Below are 20,898 nucleotides of genomic sequence, written 5' to 3'. Positions count from 1 at the left end.
CCATGTTGTATAGTGTATGTGTAGGAAGGGAAAAGCGCAGGGTACATTGATGATGACTACTGTTACTAGTTAACTGGACTTAGAAACTAGACTAATTGGAAGCTCAGGAGGGAAGAATTGGTCATAAAATGATTATCTTTTAATGCAGTATGTGTGCAGCTTGTTGTGTTATTGTTTGAAGCAACAGGAAAAGTAGGGTTGATTGGTGGGGAGAGACTAGATCTGCAGCAGATAAATATTATCTGGCTCTGCAGGGCATAGATTCTATCAGACTGTTTCATCAACTCTGTTTAAAACCTATTCCTGCTCAACCTTACCCCCTTAAATTTTCTGACTTCCCCTTCTCTACTTCCCTGAGGCTAAACAGTATCTAGAGTGCTTCATTCAGTGTGCAGAACTGTGTAAGGAACAACTTTCTGCCTTTTACATCTTCCGTGTTCTCAGAGGTAAGCAGGTAGGAAGGAGCTCATGGAATCTGGAAGAGGTAAGAGTGACCTGCTCACTACGCAGAATACAGCAGGAAAATGGATGCGCCTCCTTGGAGGGAAATCTCTCTGTAAACTGAATTTTGCCAAGCACTAGAGTAGGAGGAGCAGGTCACTTAGGCTGGGGGGTGAGAGGGTGACCTATGGAGTTTCTTTCCAAGCTTCTCTGCTTTCTCACCCCATCTAGATCATCAGACCCTTCTACCAAAGACAGTCTGTGGAAGATGAAAACTAATCCTCAGGAAGGTCTCTTCCCAGCTGAGGCCCAGGAGGCATAGGATCTGCAGCTGCAATGCAGGCACCAGAACAAGTAAACAGGGTGGGTCCCTGCCAGTAGACAATTCTGCAGTCCAGGTGCCACCTGGTGGTGATAAGCAGTAAATCTGTAACAGGAGAAAGCATGGTCATTTGTTCGAGGAAGTGTCTAAGTGAGAATACCCAAACTTCCTGGATTTGCAATCTGCATTTAATATGTAAACTTCATTAACATCCTCAGGGAGGGAGAGGATTAGATGTGGTAACCTAGTCCTTGCCCCCTCTCCAAGATGGAAGGAGCAACAGGATTTGAGGTAATATCCTCTATTATTCCTCAAAAGTTACTGCAAAGTAGGTCTATCATTAGAACTTTTTTATGCCAAGTCTGGAGTCTGACTGCCTGAATGCCTGGCTCCATTCCTTAGTAGTTGCAGAACCCTGGGCAGCTTACTCTCATTAAGCCTTTCTCCTCTGCAAACTGGGTTGTATAACAGAACCCATTGTGTCAAAGAGAAATTGCGTGTAAAGTGCCTAGCACAGTGCCTTGGCTTATATTATTAAGTACTCAGTAAATGTTAGCTATTATTCTAGAACTCCCTATTTATTTCCTATGCAGCAAGACAGGACCTTTTCTCCATTGGAGAGCCCTTCAAATATTTGAAGACATCTATTAGGTTTCCCCTCAGTCTTGTCAGGTTTTTTTTTCTGCTATCCCCACTGATTTATCAATGGGTCTCTTTGAAAATTACACTTAGAACACAGAATCCTTTAAGAGTGGTTTCACTCAAAAAGACGTGGTAGAACTGTTATATTTACAATGTATTACTATGGTTCTCTTACCCTTTTGGAGCTCCTCAGAAGGTGCTTAGAACATAGCAGGCTCTTAGTATTTATGGATTGACATACTATAGGACTGAGTTTAATTTTTTTGTAACCAATTGAAGTCCTGTGTTGTTTTCATGTGAATTATTGCTAACGTAGTTCTCTGCAGTTCTTTCTCAGACAGGCTCAAGCAATTTTTTAGGGAGAGGGTCAATCCAAATTGATCCAAACTGACCTCTTGGATTAATTCAGTCAATCCAAATTACAGCACTTTCAGGTTTACTTGGTATTTCCGTGTGTTAATGTTGGTAACAGGGCTTTTCATATTTTTATATAAATTTTTTAAGTAAAACATAGCCCTTGAGTGTATCACTAGAGACCAGAAGTTTCTCTAACAAAATGCGCTAATCAACATTTACTACACAAAGATGTTGAGTTTTGACTCCGCCAAACTCTACCATTAACTGACCCATAATTATTCTCTTTTCTGCAATGACTTAGCAGATGAGGAAGAGCAAAGCAGCCCTGCCATCTGGGGACAGGCCTGGCAGTGCTGGGCTTCGGGTTGTTAAGGGCTGACCTGGGCTCACAGCTAGGAAATGATGTTCTCCTACTGGACACAATCTCATGAAACACCAACATCACACAATGGCACTCAGTGACTGTGATGAAGTGAGGCAAAAAAAACCAAGATCACACTTCACAATTTTGTTTAAACACAAAACAAGGTCAGTGTGCAAGTCATGAAATAGCAAACATCCCCTTCTCCCAACTAATGGGTGACTGCTGCTTTATTACCAATTTCAGCTTCACTCTAGTCTGCTCTTTTCCTAGTTAAGATACCCAATCACAGAAGTATCCCTGCTTCCCTGACAGCACCCAGTGGAACCAAGCCCCACTTCCTTGAACCTTCCCCCAAATCACTTAACCAGAGTCCCAAGTCCTAAAAGTCCTTTCTAATGTCCCTTTGCTAGGCATGGGTCCCATGGCACACTCTCCATAACTGCAGTGAGCATTAAACCCAATTTGTTTGACTACAGGTGTATTCCTGGCAGTCTTTGGCTGGCATATGTTAAGAAGATACAATGATTACAGTTTCCCAAATCTACCTCTTTAGAGATACTTGGCAAAAAGAAAATAGTCAGGATTTGGCTGGGATGAACTCATGTTGGTATCTATCATCACATTTGTCTCTACTCATAAACCATTTCTTTTAATAATCCAGAACTGTGCCAGAAAAATCAACATTAAGCTTACCAATGTGTGGTTTCTAGAGTCCACACACAATATTTCAGTATTTGACCACTTCTAGTCTTTAGGCCTTTTCTTTTTTTATGACCAGCCTTGACTGAGCATACCATCTCCAACCCCAGGTGTAACCTGAGTGATCAACCAGACAAAACAAGAGGTAGCAGCAGATATGATGGGGGAAGCACAACTCAGAACCATGTTCTGTATCCCAAATCCACTGTCTCATCAGACTAGATACCTGAGTTGTTTCCCCTACATCAACTACGAGCTGAGGAGGAACTGAGGTTTGGCTACTGGGGTCCCTGGCCTTATGGACTCTTAATTGGATTTAAAACCTCTGTGGTTCTATATGGAGGCAAAGGGAAGAGATGAACCCTGAGGTTTGTGTCCCCAGGAGAACTTTCCTTTTCCCAGCACCTCCCAAGCCTTGAAGGCTTAAGGCATTGGTAACTGAGGAAGGGATGGGGTAAGAGGGGCATTAACTGTCATCAACCACTCAGAGAGCAACTGCCACCTGCCCTGCTGTTTGAATAAGGGATCTGTCAATACATATCCCATTCCCATTTCCCAGCACATCCACCCCTCCTTAGTACCTGCCCCCCTAAATGACCCCAGGAGCCCTGGTTACTAAGGTATCCTGGGAATAGTATCATGCAGATAGAAACCAGCAACAGATGGGACTATTTTTAAACTAGACTAGGTGGCTCCAATGCTTTTACCCCACAAAGCGCCGTTTAATTTTGCTCTGGGTCCCTACCCTTCACCTGGCCTCTGCCCAACCTTATCCAAGCTGTGTGAGGGTGGGGTCTTTATCCCATTTTGGCATGAGATATATTTACTGCTCTCATCTTCCACACAGTTTATCTAAGCAAGTTTTCACTGCCTCCATTTGTTAAAAATAATTCTTTTTTTATTTCTTTGGAAAGTGGTGGGCCCTGCCCTATGGATTTCCAAGCCAAGCCAAGGTAATGAATGCTCCCCTAGTCTTTGGACTGGAGTACTATGGTCCCCACCTTCCCTTGGGCCCAGGAACAGTTTCCTGTATTCTCCAACTCAACTAGGCCCCCAATTGTCTGAAGGCTCCTATTAGGCCTTCTCTCCTGGCCACCCACTTCCCAATCTCTCCTGGCTTTCCCTCTGGGCAGGGTTTTTTGTTTTTGTTTTTTTTCTTCCAAAGCCAGTGCTGGAACCTGTGCTATGCAGAAGAGAGGACAAGACAAGGGATGTCCCCATCTTCCCATCAGGGTACATACGGCCCCTCAGTCAGTCCTTCCTCTCTGCTGGCTTCAGTCTGCACTCCTATGAAAGCCCCCTCTGTGAGGCTTGAAGGAAGATGGACAAGAGGACCCTCATAAAAGGGAGGTGAGAGAAAACAGACCAGCCCAACCCTTTCTCAGAAGCAAACTCCTTGTAGTCTCTTGTCCTAGTTCTTGAGTGAGCCCTTCAGACAGGGCCTGGGAGGGCTAGGCGAGTGGGTAAGGGCCCCTCGACCCCAGCCCTGGGAGGCTATACCAGGGGAGTGTCCATTAGCCCCATCAGTGTGGCATGGCTGTGATACGCATGCTCTGGGAAGCGATGGGGTAAGTCACCATGGGAGTGGTGGTGTGGCTCATTGTGATTCCTGCCAAGGGTTGGGCCATCGATACAGCCACTGGGGCCACAGGAGCCACAGATACAGCCACAGGAGCCATGGAGACAGGTGGGGGTGCCATTCCCTGGGCAATTGTTTGAGCCAGAGCAGCTGACAACGGCGTGATCTCTGGGTTCAAGTGTGGGGGTGGGGGTGGTGGAGCAGCAGGAGGTGCAGCATTAGTTGGGGGAGCAGCTGGAGCTCCAGTGGGGGCCACCAGTTCTTGCTGGGATACAGGGCGAGGCTGTAGAGCCTGGCTGCTGAGAGTAGTGTGAGTCTGGGCAATGCCATGGTTAAAAGTGGCAACAGTGCCCACAGTGGGGGCCAGAGTCTGCTCAGTTGCTGGTGCAGTAGAGCTCAGAGTCATGACCTTGGCCTGATTGCGGAACTGGGCATTTTGTTCCAGCAGTACCTCATTGGTGGCCAGCAGGTTGCTGACCTGCTTCTTAAGCTCCTCCACCCGCTTCCTGAGCATGGCATTCTCCTCCTCCAGCAGTCTGCACTCCACCCCTCGAGGTGGAGCCAAGCTATATTCATAGGATTCAAAATGGGGGCCATCCGGGGGGCAGCATCCACCTCGCCGGCGCTTGGGGCCTGGTTCATGGTCCTCAAAGCCCCTGTCAGGGAGGTCATAGATATCATAGAGGTCGTGACGTCGTCCTGGGGGGACTGGGCCTGTTGCACCACCACCACCACTGCCTCCTCCACCTCGAGCATCAAACTCAAAATCCCGCTGCAGGTGGCGAAACTTGCACTTGGCTCCTCTCTGGCAGTCACCCTTGAGAAAGTCACGGCAGATAGGGACCTCCTCTTTGCCATTTGGCAAGTCAGCTGGTGAAAGGCCCAGGCCGGCTGCCACTTTCTGCCTCAGCCGAGGGGGAAGCTCTCCTGTCTTCTTATAACCATCCTCATCCTCCTTGGAGCCATGGATGAATCGGCAGTTTGGGCGGCTACACTCCTTGTTCTGGAAGTCATGGCAGAAGATGAACTCATTTTTGCTCACCCCCAAGTTGGATACCTCACTCATGTCTGGATGACGATAGCGGCAACGCTTGCCTCGCTTGCATACATTCCTCAAGAAGTCTCTACAGATGGCATCTGAGCTGGCCCCGCCACTGCCTGCCCCTGCCCCACTGGTCTCCTCGCTGCCACCTCCTCCAGGGCCTCCACCGCTGTTCCCGGTGCCGTTGGCATAGCTGTCCCGGTCAGGCATTCTGGTCCCCCCCAACTCAGGGCTTTCTTCCTTTTCTTGCCACCCTTGGTGACCGCTAGGAAAGAGAAGAACTGTGTCAAACAGGTGTCTTCCAGAGAGGCCACACTCTTCCCAGCTACAGAGCAGGCAGTCCAGCAAGAGGCAGGCCAGACAGGCATGGCTTTGGAGATGGAAAATCTAAGGGATGAGAATTCTGGCTGGACTGGCTGGCTTGTCAGAAGTCCCTCCCAGGCCCTCGTGCACCTGGTTGGGTCAGAATGATTCACACTAGCCTGACTAATGGAGGAGGGAGCTGGGGTGAAGCCACTTCATCTCACTAATGATGACAGGCCAAGGAGGGGGCAAGGAGAAAACAGTGTTGGGTTTTATTTCCCCTTCTGAACTGACCTTATTAAAGTTGAGAAAGTGAAATTAAAACTGCTGTCTCAGTGTCTCAGTAGATTAGGAGGAGATTGGGAAGTGGCCAAGATGGGCTGGTGAGCTTACTAGGGCTGTGGATAACGGGACACTGCAGACAAAACTTCCCTTAACCCCTCTTCCGTGGGATCTCAGGTGAGGGCACTCTAGACCCCAGGAAACCCTAAATGAAGAGACTGGTGTCACCAGCTTGATGGCAGTTCCTAAACCTATCATTTTTTAGTATTCTCTCCCAGCTCACCTCTGCTGTCAACACCAGTGTGGTCAGCTCCTTCCACTCCATTTCAGGGAGAAGGGGGTAGTTCTACAGCTGGGATCTCCACTTATACACCCCCAAAGGACAAAACCATTTGTAGTAAGGTCAAGGTGGAAGGAAGGAGTTAATTTCACAGGAACAAGTGACCTTTCTTTTCCCATTCTACAGCCCCCTCCTATTTCCCATTAGAAGATACCACTGACATCAAACCACACCATTCCTCACCCCAATAAAGATCCTCTTTATTTATAGGCTCTATAAAAGCTTTTTAAGTCTCCTCTTTCCCAAGAGAGCTCTGGAATGTCAGTCCACTGCCCTGGTTCTAGCCCTCCCCTCTCCCCACCCCCAAGAAGACAGGGAGTCCCTGCCACCACGTGTTTGACCTCATAAGCCTTTCCTAAGCAGTGACCAGGCTCCCCCTGCTGTTCATATAGGAAAACTTCATATTGCTTCCCCTGGAGTATAAGGAAATCTTTCCTGGTTTCTTTGGTCTTCATTTCCCCCCAAGCACCTTCCCGACTGGCTTGACTTTGCCTTCAGAGGTCCCTAAAATGAACCAACCAGATAAGAGACCAGAGTTACAGAAGAATCTGTAAAAGGAGAAGGATCCTTTTCCTCCAAAGGCATGTAGTCCCCAAATAGAAACAATCAAGAAAGAAGAGTAGTAAAAAAGAAGATACAAACTTTTACTTAAAGGGAAATGACCCAGTGAAAAATAAATACCATCTATCTAAGCTTGAACCATGCTGCAACTCCCACCAGAGGCAGATAATCCAGCTATGATACTCCTCCCCACCCAATTCTTCCAGGATTGTTAGATACCTGAGGTAGCTCAGGTGAAGTCCGGGGCTCCTGTGGGTCTCCACCTCCACATCACTGCTGGGTTCTGAACAGGAAAAAACAAACAGAGTCTTGGTGGGAGAAGGGTAGGAACAGAGGCCTATGTTTGTTACAATAAAGAAGTCTGACAAAATGGCAAGAGCTCTGGGCACTTCCAAGATTCCCTCTGAGTTCAAACTGAATTTCACCTATCAAAGGGAATTGTCGGCAAGAAAAGTAAGAATATAGAACTAATCTGGGAGCCTAGGAGGATGGGTTGGAAAACCAGCCCTGAGTGAACAAAGGGGGAGGGGTACTCTGCCTCAAGATGAAGGAAGATGTGGGGATCAGAGCCCGGCCTAGGGTTGAGGTTAGTTAACTCCGAATGCGGAGTCGTGCAAGAGCAGCGACTGACAAGGCAATGGGATGGCTGATTAGACTTGGGGGCGGTGATTATGACGCTTCTCAACACCCCAGAGTTTGGAAAAGAAGTCCTAAGAGTTTTATGCAGCAAGTCTTCCAGCTTGCTAGGTTCTGTGCAGTGCGACCCGCGCTCAGCCGTGGACCAGGCGAAAAGGACACTAAGGGAGCACAAGTGAAGCGGAAAGGGGGGACTCCAGGTGACATCAAGCTGCGGGGATGGGCAGGGCTGTGACGTCACGGAGCTGGCGTTTGCTCGCGAAGCAGGGTCAGTCAGAAAAAGGGCTCGGCCCTGGGGCATGAGGAAGAACCAGCTCGGTCCTGGGGGGCCTTGTGTAGCCCAGCCGAGCCCAGCTGCTGGGCCGGCCCCGACTCCTCCCCTCCGGGCGCGGCCTCCACCTAAGTCTCCCGCCTCCCTCACCTGCCGCCGCCGCCGTAGTTGCTGCTGCCGCCTGCCGGTCCTCTAGCTTCGACAAAGAGCCGCCTACCCTATTGCCCTTCCGCTTCCTGCGGAAGAAATGACGCTCTAGCCACCAGACCCGGAACTACTCTATGGTGTGCGAAGTACTAGTGTGACTAGCCGCAGGAAGTTCCCAGCAAGCTTTGGGTGTCACCATAGCAACCGGACGCAACAGCACAGTAGCGCCTCAAAAGCGGAACTTAGTAACTTAGACTCAGGTAAGAGTAAGGGCAGCAGTGCCGTTTGCCCCTAACTTGGCCGCGAACCACCTTCAAACCTATCCCCTCGCTTATACTACACCCTTTCTGGGAAGTAAGGGCCACCCAGTATCTACCGACTCCAAGGGCTTGGGGACCAAATGTCGGCCAGGAACAGGAGTCACACCCCGAGCTGTAGCCTATGTAGTGCGCTCGACGCTCTACAGCGTGGGTGTTCAAGAGGCCCTACTGCACTGACAGAATCCCCAGCCAATAAAAACCACGTAACAGACAAAACCATTTTTTTCTTCAGCTAAGACAGCAGAAGAGAAGATTTATTGTATACGTTGTTACATTCAGCCACACATGAAAACAGAATTAGTCCCGAAAGTCACAGGTCCAGAGCAACGGACCAAAAGGGACTTCTGATATGAACAAGGCGAGTCTCTCAAAGGTGGTCGTTGCGATCAGATGGCGATGGATGTTCTAGATCCACTGAATCAAGCTCTAGAAAGTAGGCATGCAGTCCAACAATTGGTACCAGCGTCCCTGGCCTCTGGCTTTCCTTATTTCTGCTCCTGTGGCTCCATGGGTGCACAAGCTAGCGGTTTACTTGGACCTCTGCCTCATCTTTCTTCTTTTACGCTTCAGCCTGAAAAGCAGACACGGGAATACATCTCCTGCCCACAAACCCGAGTTCAGTCTTTCCCTCCCATCTTAAATGTGCATCTAATACATGGGGTGTCAAAACGGACAAGTACTTCATTCTACTATCCTGCGTTCAATCCCCGACTATGCAAGTCAATGCTTATAACATTTTCACCTCAAGTTCTTTCAGATTTCTAAACCAAACGTTCCAAGTTTTGCCCAAGACACGCTACATTTCCCTTCCTGTGTTGGCCGGTCAAGTCTCAACATACCTGCGCATTCGCTTCTTCCTCCACTGCAACCCATCACAGCCAGAGGCAGAGAATAAAACAAGAGATTAGTTTTAATAAGAGATCTGGGCAGAGATGTGAAGGGCATTATTTAGAACCTGGCAGGTTCTTGACCAACTATGTAGGTATAGTCACAGTAAATCCAGCAATAATTTGGACTCCCACCCTCACCCGCCAAAATAGATATGAATCCCGCGTGCGCTTTTCTACTCCCGCCCTTTGTGCCCACAGTACTTACCCACCTCTTTTGCTTCTCCCCAAATTAGCCTTTCCTCTTCCGCTAGCTCTTGGGCACCCTTGAGAACCCAGCGGCTCGGGAACCATGGCGGACTTCCCTTGCCTAGTTGTCCCCCGCCCCCCCCCATCACTAATCTCTACTGCCTCAGCTTACTGCCAAGGACTGCTTACCTTAGCTCTCATGGCGGAGAGGTTTCTACAGGTAAAGAGAAAAAAGCTACAGTTAGTTTCGTGTAATGATGGCAAGTGCAGAGATCGGATGTTAATGGATTGAGCACGGAATACAAACACAAACAGCCCCAACACTCACCCAAGAAGATGGCGCTAAGGCGGAGAGAGCGCCAGAGGCCCGCCTACAGCTATTTAACAGGGAGCTGTGTCGTCATTTCCGTTACCTCACTTTTCCCTCCAGGGGCGGGGCTGCCTAAGAAGAGTAATAATGGCATTCAGCTCGTCTCAGGTGGCAGATTGATTGAATTAGGAGTTCTCTGGGAAGACATTTTGAATTTGAGTTACAAAATCCCCCTTCCCTCAGTTTTATTATGAAGATATTGTGTGTTTCAGCGTGAGCACATATTTCCAATGTGGGTCCGAGAGGTGAAGACAAGCAAACGATAGCGATTTCCGCTTTCCCTCTCGCTGCTTCATGGGAGTTAGAGTTTCCTGGCTGCACCCTCCATTTTACTATGGTTACCTGCGGTCTATACAAAAATTCCTAATTTGTTTTACCGGTTTATTTTTAAATTGCTGCAGGGAGATTCTATCTCGTAACTTACGAAGGTCTTAAGATTCCAGAACATGTAAGTGGGGAGTTGAGAAAGCCGTCATACTACGAAGAGAGCTTTGTTACTTAGATGAACGCTTTTTCTTTCTCAGCTATAGTCTTTCCCCCGCGATACAGGAGGCTGAATGCCACAGAATTTCTGGCTCAGTACATCTTGTTCAGAAAATACTTCAGGGCGCCTGAGTGGCTCAGTCGGATAAATGTCCGACTTCGGCTCAAGTCATGATCTCTCAGTCTGTGAGTTCGAGTCCGCGACCGGGTCTGTGCTGACAGCTCAGAGCTTGGAGCCTGCTTTGGATTCCGTGTCTCCCTCTCTCTCTGCCCCGGCCCCGCTCATGCTCTGTCTCTCTCTCAAAAATAAATAAACATTAAAAAAAAAAATACTTCAGTGATTCTGCCTCTACTTAGGAGTTAAGATCAAACCAATGTACATACAGGAAGCAAGATCAACTGTCTTCTCTAGACTGAGAATATTTGGTGTTAAGATTGATCTTCCCAGTCTCATGGTATGGTCAGGTCAGAAGCACCCAGAAAAGATACTTGTAGATTTGGCTACGGGAAACTTGAGCTAGGAAGGATGAAAAAGAACAGTTTACCATAGACTTCACCTTACTTTAATAAGAGACTGTAAGGTTTTCCGTGACAATCCTTTTTTCATGGTTTTTTTATACAGCAACATTTCACTTTTTTTAACTCTGGAAAAAACGTACTTACGGCCCTCAGGGTGCCTGGATGGCTCAGTCACTTAAGCATATTACTCTTGATCTAGGCTCAGGTAATGATCTCAAGATTCACGAGATCAGTACTGCTGAGGGGCTCTGCTCCGACAGTGTGGAGCCTGCTTGGGATTTTCTCTCAGCCCTCCTACTCGCTCTCTCAAAATAAACTTTAAAAATTAAAACTTCTAGGGCCCTCTTTCCAAGTGTTTAAGTAGTTCTAGTATTATCAGAATATAACAAGCTTTTGAAGTTAACTCCAGCAACATTTTACCAAGTCCACTAGGATTGGGATTTCACCTGTTGATTGCCCCTAACAGTAGACTCTTGAAAAACGCACGTTTGAACTGCATCGGTACTTACACGTGTTTTTAAATATACACACAATGCTGTAAATTTCTCTTCCTCAGCATTTTCTTAACATCGTCTTTCTCTAACTTACTGTAATAAGAGTATACAATGCATATAACATATGAAATGTATTAATCAGCTGTTATCCTAAGGCTTCTGGGCCTAATACTAAAGGCATTCTTCCTGGTTTCCTAAATCAAGACAAACACTTCAATATGGTTTTATTTTTTGCAGTACACATTAATTGTCCTGAACAAATTGTCAGCAACAAGGGATAAATTTTTACTCAAAAAAACTTTAAAAACTTTCATAAAAAATGTACTGTCCCAACCCACAGTATTTCTTTAGAACGGCAGAATATGGCAATATCGAAAACTAGTTCCAAATGACCATCACTTCAGTTGACATTTCCCCCATCTTTATCAAATAAGCACAGCACACATAGGCACATGATTATGAGCAAATCCAAATTTATTTTAACGCCATGTCATTTTCAACATGTTTAAAAACCTCATAAGTTAGCGGGAGCCCTAGTTCCCTGGGACAGCATGCCAGAGGTACTGAATTTCATCACCTTCCTCTCCAAACCCCTAGCAATTCATCCAATCCAAGTCCACAGCTTCAGAAAGCCAGGAGTTGTCTCTTCAGTCAGTCTGCTCCTCTGGTTCCTGGTCTTTCTTTCAGGGAGGGAAGTCAAAATATTTCAAACAGGGAACAAAACCACAGTTGAGCTTCCAGCTCAGGTGTCTAAGATGAAACAGGGGAATGCCCCCCCATCGACTCCAAAGAAATGGACAAGGTGGAGATGGATTACTTCTTTACAGCTTTGTGAAGACAAAAAAAGTCCTGCAGAACAAAAACGACTAAAGAGATTTACAAATGAGGATCCATTTGACAGATGAGAATCTCTTGGTAAATGCAGGCTCCAGCTCCTAAAAATGAGAGGGGCCTGACCAGTCTGGATCAGAAAGGAATCTGCCACACGTGAATAAAAACAATCTGAATATAGCTCCTCTTTATTTTGAGGCCTGATAAAATACCTGGGGAGAATGGGAAAAGAGAGGAACAAGCCCCAACAGATGGGAAAATGCTGACACCAGAGTGGTATAAAAAAATTTCAGCTGAGTTTTTAGTGGTGGCGGCTACTTTAGCCTTCTCCCTGTTCTGTTGTAGGGTCATAAACCTTGACCAAAGCAGAGAGTAGTAGAAAAAGGCTAGAAAGAGGGGCTTGAAGACGATGAATTTTGACTCCTGATTTTATTATTCAATTTCTCTTTTCTATTTAAAGTAGTCTTCGGTGGCTGGGAAGCCTGGCCTCCCAAGACCAGAGTCAGTTGGAGCTGGTTGTTGTTGGACAGGGAGTGGGGTAGGGACAGGGATGGGGGCAGGGAGATCCTGCTCTGCTGGCGGTCCTGGGTGGAGAAGACGAACTGCGCTTCACAGAGCCTGGGGTGTGGTGGGAAAGGGATGAGGCAGGAGCGGCAAGCTGGGGAGATGGGACCCACCTCAGTCCCCAGCTTCATTCTCTTCTAATGTTTCCCCACTGGTGGCATTTTCTGCAGTCTTGGAGGCCTATATTCGTGGAAAAGAGAGGAAGACTTATCAGTTTCCAACTACCTGGGGTAGTATCCAGGGTACCAAGGACAAAAATATCCTAATGCTCTAGGTCAAGGCTGAGGAAGGGAAAGTAAGGATATACAGATACATATATGCCCACCACAACACCCAGGAAGGTGGACTCAAGAGGGATCAAGTTCACCCTGCCAGAGACGGATAATCATACCTTCTTTTTTTTCTTTTTCTGGGTTTTCCGACTTGCAGAACTCTGGAGGAGGGCCTGGAAAATAGGAGGAGGAAGGAAAACAAATTTTGAGGAATGCTGAGGAAACACAAAATGTCTCTCTCAGTACCCCGGCCCTTTGCAGGACTTTGCTGACACCTCCTCCTCACTCCCAGGACACGTGCAATGTGTTCACCCCTTTCCGTCACACACTGACCTTTAGCTCTGCATCCTGGACCTCCATCTCAGACTTGTAAAGGTCAGGCTCAAAGGGACCACTAGTTATCCGCATGGGGCCATTGGGCATGAGCAGGACTGTAAATTTAAACTGGGCAACAAATTCACCTATGGAAGAAAGGAAGTGTTTTGATAAAATGTCCCCTTGTCATACTCGTTTTCTGTAAGCTAGAGCGGGGGACTGTAATCAGGGGCTCCAAAGTGAAACTCTCTTCTTAGGACTCACCCTCCTTCTCATAGAGAACATTAAATGGCTGCAGCAGTTCGTGTTTGGCACATTCCACCACACCCATGCGGGCCTTCTTCTCATCTTCAAATGCTCTGGGTGGTGGAAGACAAATTCAGGCATCCTTAACTCCCTATCAAGTAACATTTTCCTCAAGTTTTTAAATGTGTGTGGTCTAGGGAGTCAGACTGGTTCCAAGTACTGTTCTTGCTAAGTGCAGTAGTAGTACCTTAAAGTAAATGGCATGGCATCAAAACGCCTTTCGACCTCACTGAAGAAGGCACGTGAAGTTTTCATTTTCAGCCCATACTGTTTAGAAGGGTCTCGTTTGTAAATGGTGGTTCTCTGTCCTGCATCCTTGGCCTAAAAGAGTAAAAAGTTAGGTCACATTTGGGCTGGTGCTCTTAGAACACACCCTCGGTCACTCTTCTGTGCTAGCTCTGGTAAACTCTCCTCACCTTGCCCTCTCCTGAGCTGACAAGAACATCCACAGCATATACTTCGTGTACCTCAAATTCAGCCTTTTCATGGTCCTTCCTAAAAGGAATAGAAAGGGAACCATAAAAACAATAAGTAGTTCCTGGAGTCTGAAGTAAAAGAAGACAGACAAGAATAAGCTGGGAGCATGAAGAAAATGTTTGTGACTAGTCTCAGAGGGTGGAAAGCGAAGGGTGGAACTGGCACCTACTTCTGCTGGTCTGTGGGATTCTGGATAATGGTTTTCTCTCCATCGATGACATGCTGCTTCAACTGATGTGACAGCATACCTGAGGACAGGACAAAGCCATCTAGAACCCAAAAGGTTCCCAAATCCACCCACCTATGTAGGTTGATGAGGCAGGCAGTGAGGGAAAAGTGCCTATGAAAACTCAGGGGAGAAAAGGTTTTGGCTTACACTGTGCTAGAGTCAGAATGGATCTTCAAAGGAGCAAAATCCTTAATTCTACTAAACCACTCAGACCCTCAACCCTGTTATCTGAGGTCTCACCTTCTATTGGTGTGCAATTAAATGAGTGGGCAACTTTGTTCCAGGCTTCTGTCACTTGTGTGTTCTAGAAGTACAAGATCAAATAACAGGTGAGATATATAAAGGGGCCAATAAGCTCTCCACCATGAGAATGAAAAATATAAAAAACTGATAGTCCCAATACCCTCCATCAAGAGCAACGACTCTCATTGGTTTTTCATTTCAAGTTATTATCCCTACAGCTTAAAAACACCTTATGTTTGCATATCATTTTACAAAGTGCTTTCACAAAGATGGTCTAATTAGACAATTCTGAAAGGTGAATACAGCAGATCTATACCCCATATCCCGATTTAAAACATGAAGAAACTGAAGCACAGAAAGGTTAAGATTTTCCCAGGCTTAAGCCAGTTAACTTGAAGAAACTGAGATAAACCCAGATTTTCTAGTGATGAATCCAGTGTTTATTCCACAATATTTGTTGAGAGGGAACAGCAAACTCTGATTTTCCCCTTCTTACCTTTCAAACATGATCTGACCCCCACCTAAGCTACAGTTCTTTTTTTCTTTTAATTTTTTTTTTTTTAATCTTTATTTTTGAGAGAGAGACAGAGTGTGAGCAGGGGAGGAGCAGAGACAGAGAGAGACGCAGAATCCGAAACAGGCTCCAGGCCCCAAGCTGCCAGCACAGAGCCCAACGCGGGGCTCGAACCCACGAACCATGAGATCATGACCTGAGCCAAAGTCAGACCCTCAACCGACTGAGCCACCCAGGTGCCCCAAGCTACAGTTCTTAAACAAAATGAAAAATAAGTAATCATAACTAATATTATTAAGCCATATGCTAGGTACTGTACATGGATCATTTCAATTGTTACAACAACCCTATGATAGTAAGTGACAATTTCATTTTTCCTATTTTGCGGATTAGGAAATTTGAACTCAAAAAGTTATTTTTAAACAGTAAGCATTGGCGATAGGGCAAGAATCCAGAAATTCCTGATGTATGCCATAACTATATAATAGCCAGTATACACCACCACCTTCCAGTGAAGATAACACAATTCTAAGTATATAAATAATCAACACGCAAAGTAATAAGAGCCAACACAAGTGCTTACTATGTGCCAGGTACTGTTCAAAATGCTTCATAACAACTGTATGAAGTAGGTATCGTTATAAGCAAATCAAGACAGAGGTTTAAGTAAAAATGACGCAAACGAGTAACAATGGTGAAGTACAAACTAATTAAAAGAAGAATAAGAGAGAACAGAAATGAAAAAAAGCAAAAGCAAAAGCAAAAAAAAAAAAAGAGGGCAAGCTTTAAGTATTGAACAGGGTCCTGGAGACTGAAGTGTGAGAAAAAAATGTCTCCATGCATAGCCTAAGATGTTAAATTATAGTAATTCACGATAGTTAATGATCCCTGGGCTTTCTAATATTGTCTTGCAAAAGCACAAAACTAACTTTTGGCCTCTCTCTGCCACCAGTTTACTGGTACTACTGTGATTTCTGTTATAAGCTTTTAAAATTGGGTTTTTGGGGGCACTTGCCTGGCTCAATTGGAAGGGCAAGTGACTTTTGGTCTTGGGGTTGTGAGTTTGAGCCCTACGTTTGGTGTAGGAATTAATTACACAAAGAATGAAAAAAAAAACCAGTTCTTAAAAAAAAGTTGGTTTTTTTTACATTTGTGTTTTACTCTAAGTGATATCCCTCAAATTATTTTAGGAAAAGATGTACATCCAAAACACGAATAAGAGAGGACCTCTATAGGCTCCATGAGGAAAGGACCATATATCCCCAAACACCTGCATGTGAACTTATCTATGATAGTCTCTCAGAGTTAGTTGTAATCTCATAGCTTATGAGTTCAAGCCCCACAGGGGGCTCACTGCTGTCTGTGCAGAGTCTGCTTTGGCGCTTGTGCAGATCCTTTGTCCCCCTCTTTGTCTCCCCCTCCTCCATCCGAACATGCACTCTCTCACTAAATAAATAAACATTTATATAAACAAGTTTATTTATTTCTGAGGGCGGGGGAGGGGAGAGAGACAGAGGATCTGAAGCAGGTCCTGCACTGTCAGCATAGAGCCCAAAGCAGGGCTTGAACTGATGAACTGTGAAAATCTGACTGAGCTAAAGTCAGACACTTAACGAACTGAGCCACCCAGGTGCCCCAATACAACGAATTTTAAAGAGCTGTATGTTTTAGGGGCACCTGGCTGCCTCACTTAGTAGAGCATGCAACTCTTGACCTCACGGGCTTTTTTTTGAGCCCACTTTGGGGCTTTAAAAAGAAAGGGATGGGGGTGCCCGGGGTGGCTCAGTGACATCTCACTCTTTGTTTCAGCTCAGGTCATGATCTCATGGTTCATGAGTTTGAGCCCCATGGTGGCCTCCTTGCTCACAGTGCAGAGTTTGCTTGGAGTTCTCTCTCCCTCTTTCTCTGCCCCTACGAGACTGGTGCTCACTCTCTCTCAAAATAAATAAACTTAAAAGAAAAAAAGCTATTTTATAAGGGGGCTGTAGGAGAAGGGGACAGTTCAATACAGAATAGCTATAAATGGCTAATGCTTCTTACATTCTATCAGGGTTTAGAACTGGACTAAACAGCTTACCTGGTTTCCAGGTTTGACCAGGCGCAGGGCAGCTTCAGCACAAAGGTGAGCTGCCTTAATGACATCTGCTTTCCGCCCTGTTACTTGGGTCCCCTGTAGATAAGGAAATGTAATCAGTACTCCCTGGAAAATCATTCTAACTGAGCTGGTCACTATGTAAGGCCAGTCAACACTTTTCTCTTTTTATTTCTCTAGGGACTCTCTCAAACTGTATATGGTGGTTAGGGGTGGGAATAAGCAGCAGCATACCCTCCCCACAAGTGGAACAAAATTCAAAGCAGACCACCTACCTGAGCTACATCAACCACAAAAGTGTGAGCCACATTAGCGATGAAGCCATCCACATGGACCCCAAGGTCACTGAAAGGCAAGAGGAGAGCACAGCATTAGCAACTAGCACTATGCAAATGATTAGGAAAAAGACAAGTGCTCTAAAATGGCTTAAGCTTACATTTTTACCAAGTCACCTTCCTTGAGAATATAGTCCTGGTCGCTCTTCAAAGGGGAGAAGTGACATACACAGTTATTTACTGAAATGCTGGTGGGAAAGGCAATACCTGTAAAGAGACAATCATCAGCCTTACTACCCTGCTGTCTCTCTCTCTCAATGTCTCTTTCGGAGCCCTGCTGCCCCTCGGAAAAATGGAAGGATTTTCTTCAGGGTCTTGCCTGTTTAATCAGTTTGGATTGGGTAGGAAACTGCTTGTATCCCACCTGCCATTTCAAATTTCCAAATATCTCAACCAGAGCTTGGGTGGGGGTTAAATCATTACAATAAAACAAACAGGACTGAGTAAGGGTCAAACTTGGGAAATTAGTGGGGGGATTGATTTTTTACCTTTCTTCATTTCTTTTTCTTTCTTGAAAATTTTCCCTGTCTCTTCCATAATCATGGCATCACCTTTCTCACACAGGCTCAGTACGGACACACCTGAGCAGGATGCTTCCACCAAAGACCGAAGTACCCCTGGGGACAGAATCCCACCATGTCAGCCCTGTATGTGTTGTCTAAGTCACCATCCAAACAATACCTAGAAGTTAGCGTTTGTAATATTCCTTAGTGCCATTGCCCAAGGCTGAAAGAGGGAACAAGTTTGTCTCTTGGAATATACCTACTTATAATCACTAAATTTCTACCTTCCTTTTCCTAAAATAAAAAAGCCACACACCCTTCTCTCCCTATAGAATGTGACAACTGGGTAAACACCATCTGTCTCCCTAGTGAAGGGAGACTTTCCAAAGATACCAGTGGCGTGGTAGGACAGTTACGAACTTCAAGGGGGTTCTCACCTCAGCAAGGTGACCAACATACATGCAAAGCAGACTGGAAGAAATTTATAGGCGTCAGGAACAACAGGAAGATAGACACAGAATTGCTGACTCGAAGCTGATGCATTGTTAAATGCAACCTTCTTCCCTTCTCAGACACCCCAATTAGATGTTAGTAATCTCAATCTGTGTAAAAGTATTTCCTCATCAACCGGTGTATAAACCAAAGGGACTTAATCTAAAGTTCCTGAGCTTCAAAGGCTCATGTCTGACAGCTTGTAGCACATCTCAAAGAGGTGTAAGACCTGAGTTTCAAACTAGTATCTGGGATCACAAGTGCCTCAGAAGTTATAAGTTGCAAGGGAAAAAAATTTTTTGATTCAAACCACTAATACTAAAAAGCACTCCAAATAAGGCACTATATTAAATGTTCATTATGTTATAAAGCATTGTTCTGTTCACTGGATGCCCTCACCATGGCCTATCCTGAACTTCAGATTTGATTTTTGTGATCCAAGTCTTTGGAAGCATGAAAAACTCAGGTTTTCAGCCATAGGACCAAAGGGATCCTAAATACCTATCTTTACTGTCAAAACCATTTAAAAGCCCAAACACAAGCATTTTCTGTTCCCCTAATTGGGTTTTAAAGTGAAAAGGTAAATTGCAAAGAGAGAAAAAGGAAAGTGTGACATCTGCCAAGCTTGGCAGGCAGCTGCTGAGAAAGTCCCAGCACAGTGGTAATAAGGATGACTTCTGAGATCCTAAAATCAGCCCCCCACCCTCTTTTCAGTACCATTCACAAGACTGCCTAGTTGGGGTGAGAACCTCAAAAACACTCCTAGCGTTATCAAGTCCCTGAGATCAAATCTGACGGCTAAGGCTATCTGCACAGATTGTTGGTAGCAATAACTTCAAGAAAAGCCAGATATTATCTCCAAGAGTTGTGTTAGGAGCTCCAGGGGTGTCCTCCAACGATCCCTGAGCTGGCCCAAGAGGAGAAGGGGGCCCCACCAGCGAAGGAGTTGAAGTAAAAAACGAAAGACTCCAGCAAAGCACGTGGTAGGGAAGCTGGTGTCAGGGACTGTAGCAGAGGAAGGGAGCCGGCGATCCGCATGGGAACCCGGCAACACGTGCCGGCTGGGCTCTTGATGCCGGGGAGCCAAAACAAAATAGAGGGGCGCTTCCGTCGCCAACAGCTGGGCGCTTCCTTTTCGAGGTGGCCTCGCCGCTGGCAGAATAAGAGGCAGGGATCCCGACCGAAGGGTGAGGGGCAGAAGATGCGCCTTGCCTCTTGACCAACGGCCTAAGGTCGGAGCCGGCTGGGGGCCCTGCTCTGCGCTCTTCCCGGTCAGGGCCCCACACCTCCCCAGACTCCAGCCCAGGCCCAGCGGCTCAGGTCCCAGGCGCGACACGGAGTCTTCCCACCACGCCACCCACGGTGGACCGGCGCGGGGCCCTCAGCTGCTCACTCCGCATGACCCCACCGCTCCAGCCCCTCCGGGGCCAGCCCAGCACCGTCCCCTTTGCCTCCCCCTCTCAGCCTCGATCTCCGGACCCCCAAGGCCCGCACTCACGGTTGGCGATGTCGCCCCCCATCTTATACTTGGTCACAACCAGGTCCTCGGCGATAGTTTGCTCCTGCTGCTCGTCCTCGCCCGACATCTTCCCACTACCACCACCACCACTGCAGCCTCGTTCCTCCTGAGCCGCCGCCTCTGTCTTCCTTCCCAGCCGCAGGCTGTGCCTACAGCCCCTTCGATCCGCGAGGAAAGCGCGAGCGAAAGCGCGAGCTAGCCAGGGAGCGGGCGGGCGAGCGAGAGCGAGAAGCTGCGAGCGCGCGGGCTGAAGCGCAAGGCACGCTGGGACAACGAGTCCCTTCTACAGGCCGCCTCTAGTCGACTTTGCGGACTCTTGAACTACAATTCCCAGTTCGCCTTTCGCGCTCTTAAGCCAGGCCCTGGGGCCTTGCCCTCCAAGGGCCTCGCACGCCGGAATCGCCAAGCACTCTGGGAAGGGTCAGGCTCCGGCGGGAAGGCGGAGCAGTTGGTGAGCTTCATGGGAAGCGTGGTCTCTCCCGGAAAAACCACATCCACCAGGAGCACGGAGCGAGAACCCGTAATAGAGAGGGGCGGGCTAAGGGAGAAGGGGCGGAGCTACAGCGGGGCGATGGGTGTTTAGGCAGCGGGGCTGGGTGGAGCAGGGTGGAACCCAGGCGAGGAGGGAGTGGCTACATTAAGGACAGGGAGGCTGGGTGCGCCCTTCCTCGGATCCCTGGAGCGGCTGGCGGGACCGGCTCAGCCAGTCCAATCATCCTCCGGTGCTGGGAGAACGGGGAGGGGCAAGAACTATGGAACTCCTATGGAAGGAGACCTAGAGTACAAGGAGTAGGGGCTAACTGGGCAGCTATAGTCCGGAGAGTCCCACTGAAGATGGCACCATTGCTCCAACAGTAGGCTTTGATGGCAACACTTTGAGGGAAGTGTTGATACAGACTTTTTCAAGAGAATGAGAGTTCTGAAACATATGGGAGTTTTAGTGTTCCATCTCTTGAGG

General features: G+C 47.0%; 2 protein-coding genes and 1 long non-coding RNA gene across 4 annotated transcripts; all 3 read right to left on the bottom strand.

Moving 5' to 3' along the window:
• Positions 1-2,255: 2,255 nt before the first annotated feature.
• On the bottom strand, positions 2,256-8,073 carry ZC3H10 (zinc finger CCCH-type containing 10). Of its 2 annotated transcripts, XM_030322896.1 has the most exons (4): positions 7,990-8,073; positions 7,152-7,215; positions 6,315-6,875; positions 2,256-5,711 (listed from the first exon to the last, which is right to left on the bottom strand). In XM_030322896.1, the coding sequence occupies exon 4, from the start codon at positions 5,654-5,656 to the stop codon at positions 4,349-4,351; it is 1,308 nt and encodes a 435-aa protein (XP_030178756.1). In that variant the 5' UTR covers positions 5,657-5,711; positions 6,315-6,875; positions 7,152-7,215; positions 7,990-8,073; the 3' UTR covers positions 2,256-4,348. The 2 variants fall into 2 exon arrangements, with proteins under 2 accessions (XP_030178756.1, XP_030178755.1); XM_030322895.1 differs by lacking the exon at positions 6,315-6,875 and having other exon boundaries at positions 7,990-8,067.
• Positions 8,074-8,522: 449 nt separating this feature from the next.
• On the bottom strand, positions 8,523-9,732 carry LOC115519127. Its single transcript, XR_003970404.2, has 4 exons — positions 9,711-9,732; positions 9,572-9,596; positions 9,146-9,168; positions 8,523-8,877 (listed from the first exon to the last, which is right to left on the bottom strand). It is a non-coding gene; the product is annotated as an uncharacterized LOC115519127 (long non-coding RNA).
• Positions 9,733-11,704: 1,972 nt separating this feature from the next.
• Positions 11,705-20,198, bottom strand: PA2G4 (proliferation-associated 2G4). The gene is made up of 13 exons (XM_030322887.2): positions 19,920-20,198; positions 17,915-18,043; positions 17,528-17,633; positions 17,367-17,436; positions 17,077-17,169; positions 14,483-14,546; positions 14,183-14,261; positions 13,953-14,031; positions 13,724-13,857; positions 13,495-13,589; positions 13,249-13,376; positions 13,035-13,088; positions 11,705-12,823 (listed from the first exon to the last, which is right to left on the bottom strand). The coding sequence occupies exons 1-13, from the start codon at positions 20,005-20,007 to the stop codon at positions 12,758-12,760; spliced, it is 1,185 nt and encodes a 394-aa protein (XP_030178747.1). The 5' UTR covers positions 20,008-20,198; the 3' UTR covers positions 11,705-12,757.
• Between the last annotated feature and the right edge of the window lie 700 nt (positions 20,199-20,898).

Source organism: Lynx canadensis, chromosome B4 (genome assembly GCF_007474595.2).
Source record: "Lynx canadensis isolate LIC74 chromosome B4, mLynCan4.pri.v2, whole genome shotgun sequence".
Classification (NCBI taxonomy): Eukaryota; Metazoa; Chordata; class Mammalia; order Carnivora; family Felidae; genus Lynx; species Lynx canadensis.
The sequence above is the reverse complement of the archived record's forward strand: the minus strand, read 5'-3'. Positions and strand labels throughout refer to the sequence as shown.